The following is a 17,624-nucleotide window of genomic DNA, read 5'->3' on the forward strand; positions in this document are numbered from 1 at the left end:
TCTTTTAATAATGATATACACTCTTTGGAATAATGTGTGTGTTTTATGTATACAGGACAGTGATGCTCTGAATAAATATGTCTATCTTTAAGGATGTGATCTTCAGTGTGTCACTGTGAGTGCAAGAGACATGCATGGTCCTCTGAGGACAAGTTAAAAGAGAAATTGAAGAAGGGTGAAAGGAAAATCAGGTGTTTGCAATCTGTGCAATCTCACTGCTAGATACCACGAAATCCTACACACCCCTCCTTTAAATCTTGTTCTTGTCCAAACAACTATTTTCTAGAATCATGCCTCATTGTTGGTTTTTAAAGCAATCGTTCAACATTTTGAGAAATACTCTTATTGTTTTTTTTTGCAAAAAGTTAGATTCTCATGTCTGAAGGGTAAATATAACGCTATAGCCAGCAGCTAGCTTAGCATAAAGGCTGACCTGGCTCTATTCAAAGGTAACAAAATCAGCCTACAAGCACCTCTAAAGGTGTGTTCAGACTGAAAGCAAGTTTTCCAGATCAAATAGCCAATATATTAACTGTACAGACTCACTGGAAACCCTGGTTGTTTTTGTACATTTTTTCCAGACTTTTCAAACTTGTTTCACTGGCAGATATTTTCTATTGCAACACCAAAAAGATAGTGGACATTTTGGGATGTTCTCAATAAGCACTGCTGCTCTTCAGCAAAAAAAAGCCTTGAAATCTGACCTTGTTATGCATTCATTTACAGGTTTCTCCTGATTGGATAATTGGAACGACAGGTCGAAGATAATGAGTGTCATTCAGAAAGCACTTGTCCAAACCCCCAATACCAAAAAAACATTTGCAGAATATAAAAGTAGACACAGTTATTGAAATAAAACAAAAGTGTCTGAAATCAATTTCCTCATTCAGGCCTGGGTGTAGTGTTGCTTCATATTTGGAGGGATTTGATAAAAATTCTACTTTTTTATTGGATGTTTTTTCTCAGAGAGTTGTTTAAATATATTGTATGTCCTACACCACTACATTTATACTTTTGTGGCTCTTTGGATAAAATAGTACTTTATTTTTATTTTTCTGGCTGTACACAAAGACAGCACTTAATAACTCATCCAAATAGTTTGATATAGGATATATTCTCAGACAGAAAAGCAAACAGTCTATGGAAAGATGGGTTTATTTCAAAATGACAGATTTGCGACAAAATAGGTTTGAATACAGTGAATACAGAGTTTGATGCTTGCAAACCAGACAACAGAGATAGTACATGCTGTAAATCAAGAGTTTCTTCAGTAATCGGGTATTGCACGAGCCTCTCATCTAAAGTATGTTGTACAGTAAACACCATGTATTATTACTATAATTGTGCAGTGTGAAACCGTTGCGCTTAGGGACTTCAGAGCAGAGGACAAGCGGCGCAACAAAATTGGCATTCGACATGAGAAATGGTTGTTCGAGGTTTAACTTTTGAATGGTTATTGTGAAATTTGTGATATATCGCAGGAGGGTGGATGGCAGAGCCCCGGGCAACAGGGACAAGGTGACTGCCACTGCGTCATTATTAGGCTCCCCCTGAGATGAAGGCAGCTCGCCTCAGTGCTGACTCACTCTATAACACACGGCCTCTGTCTCAGGGTTCCTGCACTTTCTCTTCTGAGTGTAAAATTATATATTTATCAGTGCATTACATACCTTTCTTTTGTTCTTCTACCTCTGTTTTCTCTAATGCCATGCAGTTTCTATTATCACACTGATACAGTGTTATGATAATTTACATTGAAGTTAATTATTGTGTAATCTTTCTAGATTCTTTTTTTCTGACAACCAGAGGTGGAAAGTAAGCACTCCTTGTTCCTGCAAGTACATTTTTCAACACCGTCAAGCGAGTCGATTATTGGTCAACAGAAAATAATTTGCCAAAAATTTTGCTTTCAATTAACTGGTCGTCATTTATCAAGCCACGAGCCTAAGGGTCCACCGCTATAGCCATGCTAGCAGCTCTGTGAGGCAGAGCATAAGCACAGTGGAGCTTTGAGCTAATTGCTAACATCAGCATGCTAACATGCTCACAAAAACAATGCAATGATGTTTAACAGGTATAATGTTTACCATGTTAACCAACTTTGTTGAGCCTGTTAGCGTGCTAGTATTTGCCAATTAGCACTAAACACAAACATTGTCATTAGTTTTGACTTGATAAAAACTCGGAAGACACATCAGTTATTAGCCTACAATTCACTTGTACAAAATTTCATTATTTCAATCTATTAAAGTCGTTGAGATATTTTACTCAAAACCACTAATATCAACCTCATGGTGGCGCTAAAGTCATGTCCACTAAAATCATTAGCATTCATTGACTGGGAACCTTAAATATCTGAACAAAATATAATAACAATCCCTCAAATCGTTGTTGACTGACCATCAATAAAGTCGCTAGCGTGGCTAAAAATGCTCCACATTTGATTGTTCCAGCTCCTCAAATGTGAGGATTTGTTATCTTGTGCTGTTTCATTTCATTGTAAATTGAGTGTCTTTAGGTTGGAAACTGTTGGACAAGACAAACTTTTGAAATTTGAAGACGTCATAGTTGATGGCCACTTTTCACACATTTTCTGGCATTTTTCAAAACGACTAATTGAGTGATTGAAATCCACAAATCATCCACAAAGTTAGCTGCAGTCCTTGTTTTTTAGTATATTCTAAAATCAGTATTTATACTTTCACCTCACGTACAATATCAGAGCAGCCTGTAGGAGGATACTCCATTATTAATAATATTTTCCCTCATAAAGTGATCGAAAAGAACGCTTATAAATAAAACATGGTCACTACTTTGGAGAGGGCAGTGAAGATTAACAGAGATGAGAAGTTCTTCAAAAGTGCTACTATTGTAATTTCAACTTAGTTGTTTTCCTCGGTAATAATTAAGTCAACTACTTGAGTAAGACAGTAGCACCAGAACTCGTCACTCTCCACCTCTGTTTATAAGGGAATGACTCTCAGTATCATCATGCGAACCAGGATGCAGCTGGTTGCTTATAAAGGGAATGTCTAAGTCTCTACATCGTTGAGCAGAGCCGGGTCTAACGCCTTACAAAAGATCTCCGTCAGCTGTAACTACATGCAGATATGACTCTGGTTCATGAAGCACCGAGACGAGGACGGACATATCAGGAGTCACACCGTGTGCTTATTCGACTAGGTAAGTTACATAGAACATGTTTTTCATATACAATGGTAAACAGTAGTGCTTTGTCAAAGACTAGATGCTTCGGACGGCGGGGGAGGCTGTGGGGGGGGACACATGTGGATGTAAGGCTTGACTGGCTGCACAGGGCCTCTCATGGGCAAAGAATTAGGAACACGGACGGTTTCTATTCCCTCATGAGCATTTGAGTCCTGGACACTTTTTTTTTTTTCTCAACCGTTCCACTTTCATCTCCAGCTCTCTCCTTCTGCCTTCACGTCACATCTTTCTCTCTCTTTGATTCTTCTTTCATCCTCACTTGTCTGTAATTCGGTCCAGTTTATGTGTTGCACTTGCGCATGCTGGATCGTAGCATCAGAGTACACTCATGAGGGACTTCTGGGTTTTCAATCATGCGTTGCCACAGCTGCTGTTCCTCCCCGTTTGAGTCCATCCAGTCTACCTCATTACCATAGCTTTTGCCTTGAGGGGAAGAGAGACAAAGACATAAATATTTGTTTTCCTTTGTTTGAACTAGTAGCGAGCCCTGAGGAAATGAATGCCCGCTCAACACTTTTGGATATTAGATGAAGGGATATCTGAATTTAACTTTATAACGATACATTAACAAATGAAGTTTTCATGTTGTGCCATGCAAACAACCGACGTGGGCTTACTATACATAGATCCAGAATATGTGGTTCCTTTAAAAATGCACACAATTTTAATAACCATTCCAATTGTTCATCATCGATAAGCCAGAATATTTCAGGGTTTTGTCAGGCTACTTCATGGAAAATAGACACACGAAAATCATCATAGTGTGTAAAATACAAAAGAAAATGGGCCTCACTTTACATTTCTCCCAAATCACACAGCTCACACAATTTGTTTTTCAATCTGCAAACATCAATAGCGAGTGGTAGAATACCGGTCATTCAAGTGAGACTTCACTTATGCCTCAGGACTTTTGTTTGGTATGCATACATGTCCTTCATTTAGGTTCCTTACAATAGGTTTTAAGCCACTTTTCTTTAAATCTGATTAAAAGCTTATTTTTGTGGAGTAAACATTACAGCACAGATTATTCATGCAGATAAGCCTCAGCCTCCTCAAAGTTTCAGTAAAGTCTTTGAGCAAATGGAGAACTGTGCAAAGTTTCAGAGGCTTTAATCACATTATTCTAAATTCAGTGCAAGACTTTGAGCTTATAATATCTTGTGCAGTAAAGCTTTCACACACCTGTGCCAGCTCCGAGCCTGACTCCTCCCAGGAAGACATTGCTGTTCAGAGCTTCTTTGTCCCACACGGTGAGCTCCAGGCAGACGTTGTTGAGGTCTCCTGGCTGCAGGCCGCAGTAGGTGAAGGTGTGGTTCCACTGCGGGTTCACAGTGCGTCGCTCCACCACCGTCTTGTGCTTGGTTGACTTGTTGCTGTCAGGGAGGAGATATCTGAGAAAAAGAATACAACTTTACTTTACAATACTCTTATTTGCCAAGAATCGTGGCTTTAAAAGTGAGTAGATTTGACTAATTTTACAAATGTGCCCCCCTTCTATAAAACTGGTCACCAGACTCCCATTCAAAAGTTTCCAACCCCCTGAAGAGAGTGTCTCACCCTTTCACAAAAGCATCTGACGTGCCTCCAGACTTGACTGCAGTTAGATTTTTGGCTCCTTTGACCAGCAGCTCCACCATGCCCCCTTTAGGCAGAGTGAAGCTGCTCGTCTTCTTGCTTTTCAGGAAGCCCTTCTTCACTGAGAGAGGAGGGAAGCAGACACACAGAAAGCACAAACAATCTTCATTTCGAAAGGTTTCGGTTTATTTACGTATTGCGTATTATTTACCTTGAGAAACAAAACAAGTTTGTAGTAAAATGCTTTAAATGACGAGGAAAACGCATGCCCCACAGACACACACATGCACTTTGTGCGTACATAGGCAAAGCACAAACGCAGGACATGTATACTTATATAATCATCACATGGGTTTAACACAGAAAGTGTAACCTATATTTAGGTTTCAACAAACCACAAATGTATGAATAAGTTAGATAGAAATTCAACCCACAGACACATAATCAAAACGGTCTATTTCTTTTACATCTCGGCCTCACTCTCACAGGAACAATAATTAGAGACGGGGAATAAAATTATGATAAATTCTTACATTAAATTGTGTGGAAACATATTTTATAGTTTGGATGGGTAAGGGAAGTGCTTCATTTTAGATATAGCTCTAAGTTGGAAAAGAAATTATATATTCAACCCTGTTACCAAGCAGCATTCCACTGGCCGGTCACTCATTATTATGAACTCACGCTGTGCAGCCAAAGATTGATCAAACCCACAAAAACCAAATATGTCACAGTGAGATTTGGGGAAACATGATATATAATATAATATATATTGGCCATCGCACTTATGAATGTACCTTGTACTTGGTCCAGCGGCAGCGTGAGGTTTTTCTCTGCAGGTATGTACTTCAGCACGACAGTCAGTTCTCCTTTATACTGCATTGAGGAGTCTATATTGCCCTCCGCCTACACAAACATAGTCCACGTCATTAACAATCCTCTCAACCACTTGTCTTTGTGCCTGCTTCTATAACGTAGAAGGAAAAAACAACATGTGTGACAACGCTCTGATTGTGGTTTCTACCTTGGGCAGCAGAGCGTACCAGTCCTCTATTTGGGAATCAAACTCCCAGGAGTCAAAGGTCAGCTCCACCTCTCCCAGGAAGCTGTTCTGTCTAAACCGGTCGTGGTGCCACACCGAGACCTGCAGCGTTCGAGTCTCCAGCTGAGAGTGGCTGATCACGTACTGCACAACACAGCAAAAACACGAGCTTAATGACATAAAAGTTTGGAATTCTTGCAACTTAATATCACATTTCTAGTATATTGATTTTTTTTCAGCCACTGACCCTCAGATTCTCATTGAAAACAGGGTTAATGGTGTTGGCCTTGATGCCCGTCTTCCTCTTGCTCTGCCGTGATGTATCTGGCAGCAGGTACGTCTTCACATATCTGCCATGAAAAAAGACACAGCGACTCAGTCAGGCTCCACAGGAGGAGATGCACACTATTTGTTCTTGTTTAATCCAACAACGTGAAACATCACCTGCCCCTGAATTACTTGTATGCTAAACACATCTCGGACCAGTCACTACTTCGAAAATAAAAGTGAATTTTTTCAAGAAGACTAATGGTGTTGTTGAACTCTCACGTGTCCGTGCGTTGCCTCTTCTCGTCTCCCGTGGCCAGGTTGTGACACTCTTTCACCAGGACGTTGAGAGCACCGGTCTTGTAGCTGTAGCTGATGTTCAGCAGGATCTCGCCGCTCACCCGGGCGTTGCCATAGTCACCAGTCTCACTGTACATGCTCATCATGCTGTTTATACTACTCTGTTAGGCAAAGAACAAAGACAAGAGAGGTGGAGTTGTAGGAGGGGGAGAAGGTCAAGGAGTGTTGGAGAGGTGAGGACAGAACACGACACATGAGGTACGAAGCATTAAAGAGAAACGGGGGAAAGATAAAGAAAACAACGACATCTAAAGTATTACAGAACGCTGATGAAACAAGGTAGAAATTAAACAGTAGCAGCTCTTTATGAACTTCAGTCTGTGGCAGAGCATGGTGATGCTGAGGGTAAGACTCATGGAAACAGAATCACATTTTACGTTGCCACAACTGCAGCCCCACACGGTTGTATACTGTAGACTTCAAAGGATTCAGTGGCTGATGATGAATGCATATGAAAGAATGTGTAACAGAGAGGAAAACCTGACCACATTGTTTTATAAATGAACGAGTGAAAGGATGAGGTGGAAGTACATAAGTGGCACAGATTTCCATGTGGGATTTATGCTTTTTATAGTTTCTCTGTGTTATATGTTTCTCTCTTCTCCTTTTCTCTGAGAGAGTGACTTTGACCATTCCCTATCGAGCAACCTGCCAATCATTTCCTTGATTAACCTCTTGATTGTTTGGTCTTTGAAATGTCAGAAAATGGTGACAAAAACCTGTCACAGTTTTTAAAAGTTTAAGATAATGTCTTTAAAATTGCTTATTTGTTGGAAGAGTGGAAGTTGCCAGTCATGTGGTTTTATTATTACCTGTACCATCCAGACAGATTGACTGTCCGACATAGATTGCCAAATCAGAGATATTGAAAAGCACATTTTGCCTCCTCATGTTGTGTACCTGCAAAACCTATTTCATGGACAAAAGACTCCAATCATTACAAACCCAGCAGGGGATTTTTTTTCTGGCACACATGGCTGTTGTAGCTTTGGACGGGATTTAAATGGTATAATCCACTGATAATAATATTGCTGTCTGGAGAGCATCAGAATTGAGCCACACTGTGTTCCCTCACTTATATCCTGCTTGGAGCCAGTGTGATTAATGACCAACAGTTGAATGTCGGGAGCGTAGACTTAATGGAAAGAGATGTAGCTACCATCACATTTAAACAAACTCAGTATACATTAATGAATGCTCGAGATTTGTGATCTGATGCTTTTCTGCTGCATTTGACTGTTTTATCATAGAGTGGTGAATATAAATGCATGCACAGACGTGGAAAGGGAAGACTTACAGTCTCAGCATCTGAGTCGGGGATATTGAGGTACCCCCACCTTCTCTCTGAGCCAGGAGTGGAAGACTAGCAGCAGATTAATGTATGAGATAGAGAGGAAGGAGGGAAGGAAGGAAGGAAGGAAGGAAGAAAAAAGTGGAGAAGGAGATAGGTCTGTGATCTTTGATGTGCCAGTCATAGATGCAGGCCCGAGCACATACCCCCACCCCCCTGAGGAGGAGCTACAGAAACCCAGTCTACAGGAGCACAGCCAGAAACACATGGTTACCATGGTGATGATCAGATAAAACCAGAGATTACAACTCATCTGGAACCGCTGGACACAGACACACACACACACACAGACACACAGGGCAACAGTCAGAATGAGGAAGATGTGTAGTTCCTTTGTGATGTTTATGTCTATATTACCTTTTAATTAATTCTAGTCACAGTGTTGCAGCCCAAGTGATGAGAGAGACTGTTTGTCAACTGTTTGATGAATTGTCATTACATTTTGTACAGACATTAATGGTCCCCAGAGGATGAATCCTATTGACTTTTTATCCAGCTCCACCTGCAGGTTGATGTATGTGGTTTTAAGTGAAATGTCTCGACAACTATTGGATGGATTAAATTTGTCCACTACTTGTTTTGTGACCAAAGACCTACAAAACTAATAACATTCCCATTAGTCTCAGCTGTTATACCGACAGATGTTTCTATTATTTACTATTATTATTTTCCCATTTATATAAATGAGAGTAGTCTAAATAATAGAAATACCTGTATAATGCAATACAACTCAACAGCACCACAAACTGCATCCTCCATAATAACCATACAGATGGATCAACACCTCTCTTCAACAGTTATAACAAAAACTGAACATTATAACCTTTGCAAAGGTAGGATTAATTACAGACAGTTGGAGCTAGTGGTACTTAATAAACTGGCTAATATGGTGTACGCGTATTGCTCATTCGGATTCATCAGTAAAACTGAATAAATAGAATAACAATAAAGGTTTCTCTAAAGCTGGAAAAACACAATCTAACCGGTGATAGAAAGTGCAATATTAAATAAATGGCACAAATACTGTACTCCGTTGTGATATCATTATCTATCCAAAGCCCTCCATGAGGTGAATCATGTAACAGCAGGCTGAGTATATTAAAGCTTGATTCAACTATCTGCATAATGTCCCTCATCACCTCCTTCCTCTTCCATTCATACTGAAAACAGAAGCTCAGTGACGGCTCTTAGTCATTTATGAGATGAAATGATAAATGACAGACAGGCAGGACGTCTGTCTCGCCTGTTTTCCTGTGGAGTTCTCAAATTGAACACACACACACACACACACACACACACACACACACACACACACACACACACACACACACACACACACAGACTGAACAATGAGAATGGCATGAGTCAGGAAGTAAACCAATTATTTAGGCTATTTGAATAACTGGATTTTCTGCCAGACTTGGTACTTTATAAACCAAGTGACCAAGTCAACTGTGCTCAAGGCCCAATTGTAAATATGGGAAATCAAGATTTGAGATATGTGATAATATGCAACAGCATTGACACACAGAGACACATATCTAAAAACTTGGGCACGTAAAACTATCAGCATAGCTAGATACCACTAGGGGGTAAATGAGGTAATATCCAGGTTAATCTACCTAATAATATACCAAAAAAACAACTACATACACAACATCAAAGTACCTTGAAACGTGTGTATTCTCACTCACGCAACAGTAGTCCTTCACATTATGGTACTACAAGTTAGTTTATGTAAATGCAGCAGGCTTTCTAAGTGTGCAGCGCCAGAGGAAATTGTTTGTAAAAACAGGCTGCCCCAAAGGCTCACACCATGTTTACACAGTCAACAACAGTACGCAGACGCCTGACTCACACATCAGGTGCTGGTGAGTGTATGAGCACATGTTTGTACTGTATGTGAACACACATCACTTCCCAGAATCTGCTTTTGATATTGTTATGTTTGCACTAGGTTTTTTGCGGGTGTTACCGTTGACAGTGCATTGCTGAAGCGTCGGTTGGCAGTCTTACTGTGAGCTGACATCAGGGCATCAATGTCTTCATCCGCATCCTCATCAGAAAACCCCTGCGGATGACAGCATTCAGATTTAATCAAAGAGGAAATGCCATCTGGGAAGCTGGCCAAAGCGTCTTTGTACAAAGTACAGTTTTCCACACAGCAGCTCTGTGTGGGAGGATGCAGCCAGCTTCCATAAATTCAACCAGACAAGTCAGGACAGAGTGTGGTAATTTGCTTACATGTTTTTCACGCGCAAAAATCAAAATGTCATTTGGTTTCCATTAAACTTGTGAGAATGAATGGATGAGTAAAAAATGAAATGTGTGTGTGAGTGCCTGCACTATGAATGCAAATTACCATTCAGTAAAAACGAGACAAAGCAGCCCTATACTGACCATCAGCTCCTCCACCTGTTTTCAGCCTACAGCCGTTTAGATGCTTGTCATGCTCTTTGAAGTGAGCTCTGGGGAGAAATTAACATTCAGCCCCACATCTGACGCCTCCCGTTGAGTTCATCAGCTCAGATCCTGAGCTTAATATGGACACACAGTATAGTAGATCTATGTATTAAAAGGTTACGGAAAAATCTATGTGTTTGTGGTCCTGCGGTGAATTTGTAACAGAAACCAAATCTGTGTGCAGAGTTAGAGCTGAAGGAGGAAGAAGGAAAGGGCTGAAGCGGCTTACTGCTTCATTGAGCCAGGGGACCGAACGGCTCCTGAGACTGAGGGCGTCGTCGCTGGGTTCAGAACCAGGAGCTGACAGGTCCATCTCTGAGCGACTGTGATCTGGAGCAGGAAGGGAGGAAAGAGAGGCGGGGGAGTCAGAAAGACCAAAAAAAAATAGTTTGAAGGGAGTGAGGGGCCGGAAGGCAAATACAGACACAATACAAGCAGACAGTAAAAGAGAGGGTAGAAACTAATGATTCTCTCCAGGTGGTGTGAACTTTACTCTCCATATAACAGTGACAATATAACTATTTGTACCTCATATAATAGCTCAGTGATTTACATTGAGAGAAAACTGAGAGCAGTTAGAAAAAAAGCTGATAATGTAAAAGATGCCTTTCACTTCTAGTCGGTAGCTGTCAATAACTAGATTTTATCAGTAAGTTAGCTAACTAACGAAGCTCATGTTAGCTACATGAGTAAGTCAAAAACGTTTGACGCTGATTTTTAAATGTTTTCAGCTGACTTCTAAAATACACATTTGATGACTGGATTCATGATATCATGCTGAAAGAGAGGGTCTAAAGCAAACAGGTCACAGGCAAATACCAGCAGGTTCACCAGTTGATTATCCATGTACAGATGTTAGAAGAGTACACAACTGTGTGTTGTAGGCCTTGGCAATATATTTCTCATCACACCCAATTTTAATCGATTTTCATTCTTAAAAAAAAGCTTGGCCTACAAAAGAAAAGGAATTATTAGCTTTAACCAAACTAAACTTTAAAAAGAAAAAACCCAAAGAAAAAACTAAATTAAACATATGTTATTCTACATGCCCAAACACACACAGACACACTAAAGAACCGGTCTGATGTGGCACTATAGAGAAGTATTTCTTGGCCAGATTACAGTGAATGTGCATTGGATGTGTTTCTAATATGGTTTCTATTCACAAAACTCTCCAATGGTGGTTGCAACTCCGACACACTGTCCTCGTCTTAAATGTGATTTATGCTTGCTGCTACAGCAACTACAGCAAACGTGCTGACAGAGCTAACAGTGTTTACCTGAGGGGGAACCAGAGGGTGTGTGCTACGCTTACGTACCGACGCTGCCGGCCGGGACAGCGTTATCAGATAAAACAGCCGTATGAGAGCAGTGCAGAGCAGCCGCAATGAAGACTGATCAGTAAAACTCACTCACAAGCACCACATGCACTAAAAGGCTGGCCAGCTATGTGAACAAAGTACAGCGGATGACCACAGACAGAGGAAGGCAGACATTACTGCACTATATCTTTGCTCTAAATGTTGTATATTGCACCTTCAAGGGATTCTTAGCTAGCCAGACATGCTAACAATTGCAGTGTATGTCAGTTTAATCTTTTTCTAACACTTTGCTTTGCTTCAAAAACTCTTTGTGTACAGATTAAACATACTATGTCACTGTAGAGCTGGAAGGCATACTTTTGAACTTTGGAGATAGCATAGCAGTCCTTATGATGAGCAAATATTCGCCACGTGGCTAATGCTCCACACTTAACACAAAGACAGGAGATTGATATAGATCTTTTCATCTAACTCAGAGAAAGAGATAAAGTGAGTAGGTGCATTTCCCAAAGTAAGTAATCTCAAATACATATGGGCAAAAAAAAGAGGGAAGATGAGTAAGATTTTGAAATTGATTAGCAGTGTAAATAAGATGGCAAACTGGAAATACAAGGACACAACAAAATGGCGAGCTATACTGTTTAATACTGAGTATATGATCTGACACATCTGTGGGCGTAAGTGGCGATCCTCCTCTTTTCCAGCTAACGGCACTAATTGAGCCATTTGGAAAAAAGCCCTGACACACTTCTTAGCAGCTGTTATTAGTGGAGATAAAGGATCTGAAACTGAGACAAAGTGGAGAACATTAAACTTAACAAAAGTGGAGAGTTCAACTCATAAAGAAGAGCAGCAGACAGTGACGGGGGTGTAAGTTAATAATGTTATTTGTGCACACGTTACATCTGCTCCTCACAGACGGAGACATTTCGTTCTTTATGGGGTCTAAGTTTGCGAGCAGCTGAGTATTTTTGCACAGCTCTGGCTCGACTGTACAACATCACCTTTGATATGATACGGCTGCCTCTAACACATCCTGAGACTGTGATTCAAATATTGAAATGGTTGTGAGCTGTGAAGCTGTGAGACAACAGCAGGCGTCATGTTGCTCCAATGTGAAGCAAAAAAAAATAAAATGACTGTGATACCTGATGAAACCGAGGCCCTGGACACAGAAATTGTCGGGGTGCCCGAATTTGTCCTGTGATGGCCAGTAGCTTTTTTCTCAGGCGCACTGTCACTGGAGTGTACACTGGTAACGCTCTCCGCTCCATCAGGCTGCGTGCAGAAACAAATCCAACACACCCAAGCTGTTAAAATAATAACAATATAACAATAACAATAACAATTTCCCCAGTGTGTTGCAGTATGTGTGTTTGTGCGTATCAGTTGCTGACCCTGACCCGCCGCTTGTCGCTGAGAGAGTCCGGAGTTCGGGAACGCAGGTTGTTGGGTACAGTGGGCATCCCTGAGGACTCCAAGGCCTCGGCACCGCCCCTGAAAACCGCAAAGAAACCAGTCATCCCATGATATTCCCTTCATCTTTCATCATGAAATAACATCAATTTTAATCTTACGTAGTTGTGTAACACTTTTGGGAAACAACCTGCCTGAGGCTCTTTGGCTTCATAAATAACATTTACTAAAACATCAATAGATTCGTTAAAGTCACTGACATCTCACTTGACTTTTCTTTGTGGCTTATTTCTCTTTTGAAATATTTTGCCTTCATGCCTGCATGTGTAAGAAGGATTCTTTGAGCTTTCCATCTCGTTTTAATTAATTCCTCATTAAATCTCTGTGGGACTGTATTTTGATGATAAAAATATTATTTGAAATATTTGTATGTAAGTGGTATATAGCACACAGTTCAGTCTGTTCGTGGGTAAGGATGGACACCTGTTGGAACGTGGACTCGGTGCCGAGCGAACACTTCTTACGCTGTGAGCGTCTCCAGCCGAAACAGATTTGACAGAGACGGTGTCGACTCCATTCTCCGGCTTCAAGGCCGGTCGGCTGCCTTTCTTATCCATCTTCATCCTTCTACACACACACACACACACACACAGACACAGACACAGACAGATACACACACACACACACACACACACACACACACACACACACACACACACACACACACACACAGGAAGCCTGTTATCTACTGTTTACTGGAGATATTCAGTCATGTCCATAATTGCAGAGTTATTACACTGTGTCTCTCTGCTTTATCAAAATTATCTAAGTCACAACTCTACAGTTTGCATCCTGCAGAGGAAATCTAGTAAAGGATGCCGCTACATTATTTTGATTAATTATTTCCACAAAGAAGGTGGCTTCCTGACCTGTTTGTTGAAATATTTTGTTAGTTAGCAGAATTAAAAATGAATGTCAATGTTTGTCAAGCTGCAATAAGCTAGGGGACATGGCCAACATTATACCTGATAAACATCCACATGTCGACATTGTCATTGTTAGTGTCACACCCATAGAGTGCAGGCTGACTCAAGGTGGTGACATATTTAAAAAATAATTTATCTTGTGAAGTATAAATAAAAACAACAAACACCATTGGCTGAGCTTTCAGTGGCAAATTTACTGGTAACGTCAACGGCCAACTGCTTAGTTTAGTAAATATAATAGTAAAATCACAATATCTCAAAAATAATAACAGCATGTCTAGCACAACAACAAGCCATTAAGTCACTATTTCATATACATCAGATTCCCAATGTTGTTTTCACTACCGTGCCGTCATTTACTCTACTAATTTAACACTACACCATTAATAACATTTAAAAGGTGCTTAGGTTGACATATACCTACCGATGGCTGGAATTTGCTAGTAACGTTAGATGTGATGGCCACAGCCAATAGTTTATACAGCCGCGTATGATCTTGTGCCTTTATCCTCAAATAGAAATGTTTGAAAAGGAGTGCTTGCATATTAAATAACACATACATATAAGTCTGTTGGCAATTATTCTTTGTGCCACACCACCATACCAACAAAAGCATCTAGTTCAAAGCAACGCTGTGCCGAAGTACAGATTATTGAACTAGTTCTCTAATTGTCTTTTACCACGGTACTTAAGTGATTGTCAAAATTCTGGCATATGAATCCCATTATTGTCTATTTACTGTTGGTGAATGTTGATGCAGAACTCTGTGCAATGAGAATAAAGTTGAATCTGAATCTGATATAAAAGAAGTTTACTTTTTTCGCTCTATGAGTGCGTTCTCGCAACTTTTAATATCATTATTCCTGCAATGATGTTTAATATTCTCTTTAATGACGGGTTATTCAATTCATTAGTCAGAAAGTTTTCAGTAATCATTACATTACATTACAGTCATTTAGCAGACACTTTTATCCAAAGCGACTTACAATAAGTGTATTCAACATAGGTATTCAAGAGAACTATAGTCACCAGAAGTCATAAGTGCATCTCCTTTTTTAAACAAGCATCTAAGAGCATAAACCAGAGCCAAAGTACACAGTGCAGAAACAAACTAATACGAATACTATAAGTGCTAAGTGGAAGGCTCAGGGTAGTACTTCTTGAAGAGAAGTACTCCCGACACTCATGAAATAATCACAGCTTCTTGTTATTTTTAAAAGTTATTTTTAAAAGTTTTTTGACTGAATCACTGTGATGCCTACAGGTACCATTAGAGTGCAGCCAAGATGTGGAGCGGTGCTAGCCGCCACAATCCAATTACTGCTGTGTTGCTTTGCCAAATATATTTTGAAATGCATTCAAAGTCTCTGTAAAATCATATGAGTATCCCCTTGATCTTTTCTGATGCCTTTTGTACTGAGGCGAGTTCTCAACACACGGCAGATTTCTTTCAAATGCTGGTTGAGATGATTTTATCCTGTGCACTCTGTTTACTGCATATCTTGCATATCTCATGTATTCATGTTGTGTTATTCCCTCAGCAAATCCTCTAATATTCAGAACATGTATGTGTTTGCATGAACTTAAACTGAGCTGTTTTGTTCTTCCTCTGCTTACCCTTTCCTCCTGGCACCGATGTTAAGTATTGCACTTCTGTTGGATTTCGGGGTGTCGGGTCCCTCAGACTCAGAAGGGTTTGACAGGTTTTCTGTTGACTTTATGTCTGTGACTGGTAATCAAAAACATTGCATTAATGCAATCAGCGTTCAGTATATCCTACACTACTCCACATAATCAATATGGTTTGAGTAACAGGACATTAGTGGTGTAACTCACTGGTTGGTCTACACATGATTGTCTGTTTGATCACGTCGCCGCTCGGCACTCCCTGCTCAAAGCGCTTGGACCGCTCCTCCAGGAACCACTCTCCTGTTACCACCTTCAGCTCCCTGCAAACACACAAACATTACTGGGAGCCTCAACATACAAAAGTCCGCCCAAACTAATATATCGTCAATCAGTGAGTTATCAGTGTTTCTGCAGTATTTTTTTGGTATCATATAGTACCTGTTTCACAGTCATACCGGCCAAAGTTTGAAAAATACTAACGAACCAGTAGGGATGATAAGATGAAGAATAGTTTACCAACTGCATGAAGGTTATTGACAACACATTGTTGTCAGTACTTCCTCACTGTATATAACAATAATTCATAATAATATCATTAATTAAACATTAGACACGAACTGGAACTGAATAAACAGCAGAAAATGGATAGATGGATAGTGTGTGAAACAACTGGGGATTTTCTTTGCCAAAAACATTTTATAACTAACATTACTGACTACTGCAGGCTGCAAAATACATTGAGATCAAATTAAGTTTCCCTCTGGCCAGTTTTACGACTGTTCAGGACCCGCAGATACCCTGGATGGAGATTGATTCGTGTGACCACTTTCTCTCCTTCTGCTGGAGTCTCCCTAATTCAGTCCATTTCTTCATTTCTTTCTGTGGGTTACCCGTGTAGTTGGACAGAACATTGCTACTAGCACACAAGCAAAAGAGTTGTACTTGTCACACAAAAACATTTCGTGGTCACAGTGTGATTATTCAGACCGGCGGCAGTGGAGGACTTGGTATCAATGTTACAGTATTTCTGGGATTGTTTTTTTTTTTTTATTGTGTGAATGTTGAGTGTGCAGAGCGATTTTCAACAACAGACACACAACCCTGTTTACCAATAATTATTCAGTTAGTTCTGAACAGTTCATTGTAGCAGAGCTGTAAATATATCTCACATTACTTCTTTGTCTAGAATGTATAAACCGCCAAAGTGGGTGCCATAAAAAAAAAATCTTTAGTACTCAAGAGGATTTTTAGGGGGGTTGGTCATTATTATTTTAAGCCCTGTAGGAGATGACAGCACTGAAACACTGAAACACCCGAAGCCCTCACTGACAAATGGAGACAGATGTGGTGTCATTAACCATCTGATCCGAACCATCTGGAGTCAATTGCTCTTCTAAACAATAAACTGTTTTTGATCCCTGCAGGGCATCGCACTTACGAGATCTTGGCACAAACGTTACATCTCCACTGCCGTATTTTGGGAGATGTAACGCGGCAGTCGTCGCAGACGCGCAGCTGGCACTCCTTGCAGAGATCTCCACGGCCGAAGATGAGGCCCAAAGTCTTCAGGCAACGAGCGCACTGTCGCTCCTCCACCTCCTGGGGCCGACGGGACCCTTTCCGTTTGATCTCCAGCAGCTCATTCTTCAGCTTCCTGCAGGCAAGTTGGAAGAAAATATCAAGGGACGTTAAGAAAACTCCATAGTATGAACGTTAAAACTTGCAATACTGAAGTCCTCTCACCGTATCCTCTTATCCTCTCGCTTCCTCAATTTCTCATCTTTCTGCAGCACCTTCAGGATCATGTCTCTTTCATGTTCCAGGAGATAGGAGAGGTTGAGATCCTCCCCGACCTGCTCCATTTGTCCCTCAGTGTACACTTGGCCGATGAAATCACCAAAGCAAAGATGTTGCAGGAAAGACGTCTGGATGAGCTACATTATGCTTCAAAAAGCTCCTCGTTCTGTAATTTTCTGCTCACGATT

The 17,624-nt window shown here is 40.5% G+C and overlaps 1 protein-coding gene across 1 annotated transcript; it reads right to left on the bottom strand.

The window, feature by feature from the left end:
* Nucleotides 1–1,139: 1,139 nt before the first annotated feature.
* sytl5 (synaptotagmin-like 5) lies at nt 1,140–17,501 on the bottom strand. Its single transcript, XM_076106986.1, has 17 exons — nt 17,383–17,501; nt 17,078–17,293; nt 15,847–15,959; nt 15,628–15,739; nt 13,508–13,651; nt 13,006–13,105; nt 12,757–12,886; nt 10,516–10,616; nt 9,799–9,894; nt 7,770–7,835; nt 6,395–6,573; nt 6,093–6,195; nt 5,828–5,989; nt 5,601–5,709; nt 4,786–4,924; nt 4,411–4,619; nt 1,140–3,651 (listed from the first exon to the last, which is right to left on the bottom strand). Exons 1-17 carry the CDS (start codon nt 17,499–17,501, stop codon nt 3,509–3,511), a joined length of 2,241 nt encoding a protein of 746 aa, XP_075963101.1. The 3' UTR covers nt 1,140–3,508.
* Nucleotides 17,502–17,624: the final 123 nt, after the last annotated feature.

This window comes from Anarhichas minor, unplaced genomic scaffold, assembly GCF_050575085.1.
Source record: "Anarhichas minor isolate MPS153535 unplaced genomic scaffold, ASM5057508v1 ptg000004l, whole genome shotgun sequence".
Taxonomy (NCBI): Eukaryota; Metazoa; Chordata; class Actinopteri; order Perciformes; family Anarhichadidae; genus Anarhichas; species Anarhichas minor.

Excerpts from the sequence above, each read along its gene's own strand:
- sytl5 (XM_076106986.1), bottom strand. The coding sequence starts at position 17,501 with ATGGAGCAGGTCGGGGAGGATCTCAACCTCTCCTATCTCCTGGAACAT. Across the intron at positions 13,106-13,507 it reads CCGAGTCCACGTTCCAACAG|GGGCGGTGCCGAGGCCTTGG; the intron begins GTGTCCATCCTT and ends TGCGGTTTTCAG. Across the intron at positions 6,574-7,769 it reads CCGACTCAGATGCTGAGACT|AGTAGTATAAACAGCATGAT; the intron begins GTAAGTCTTCCC and ends TTTGCCTAACAG.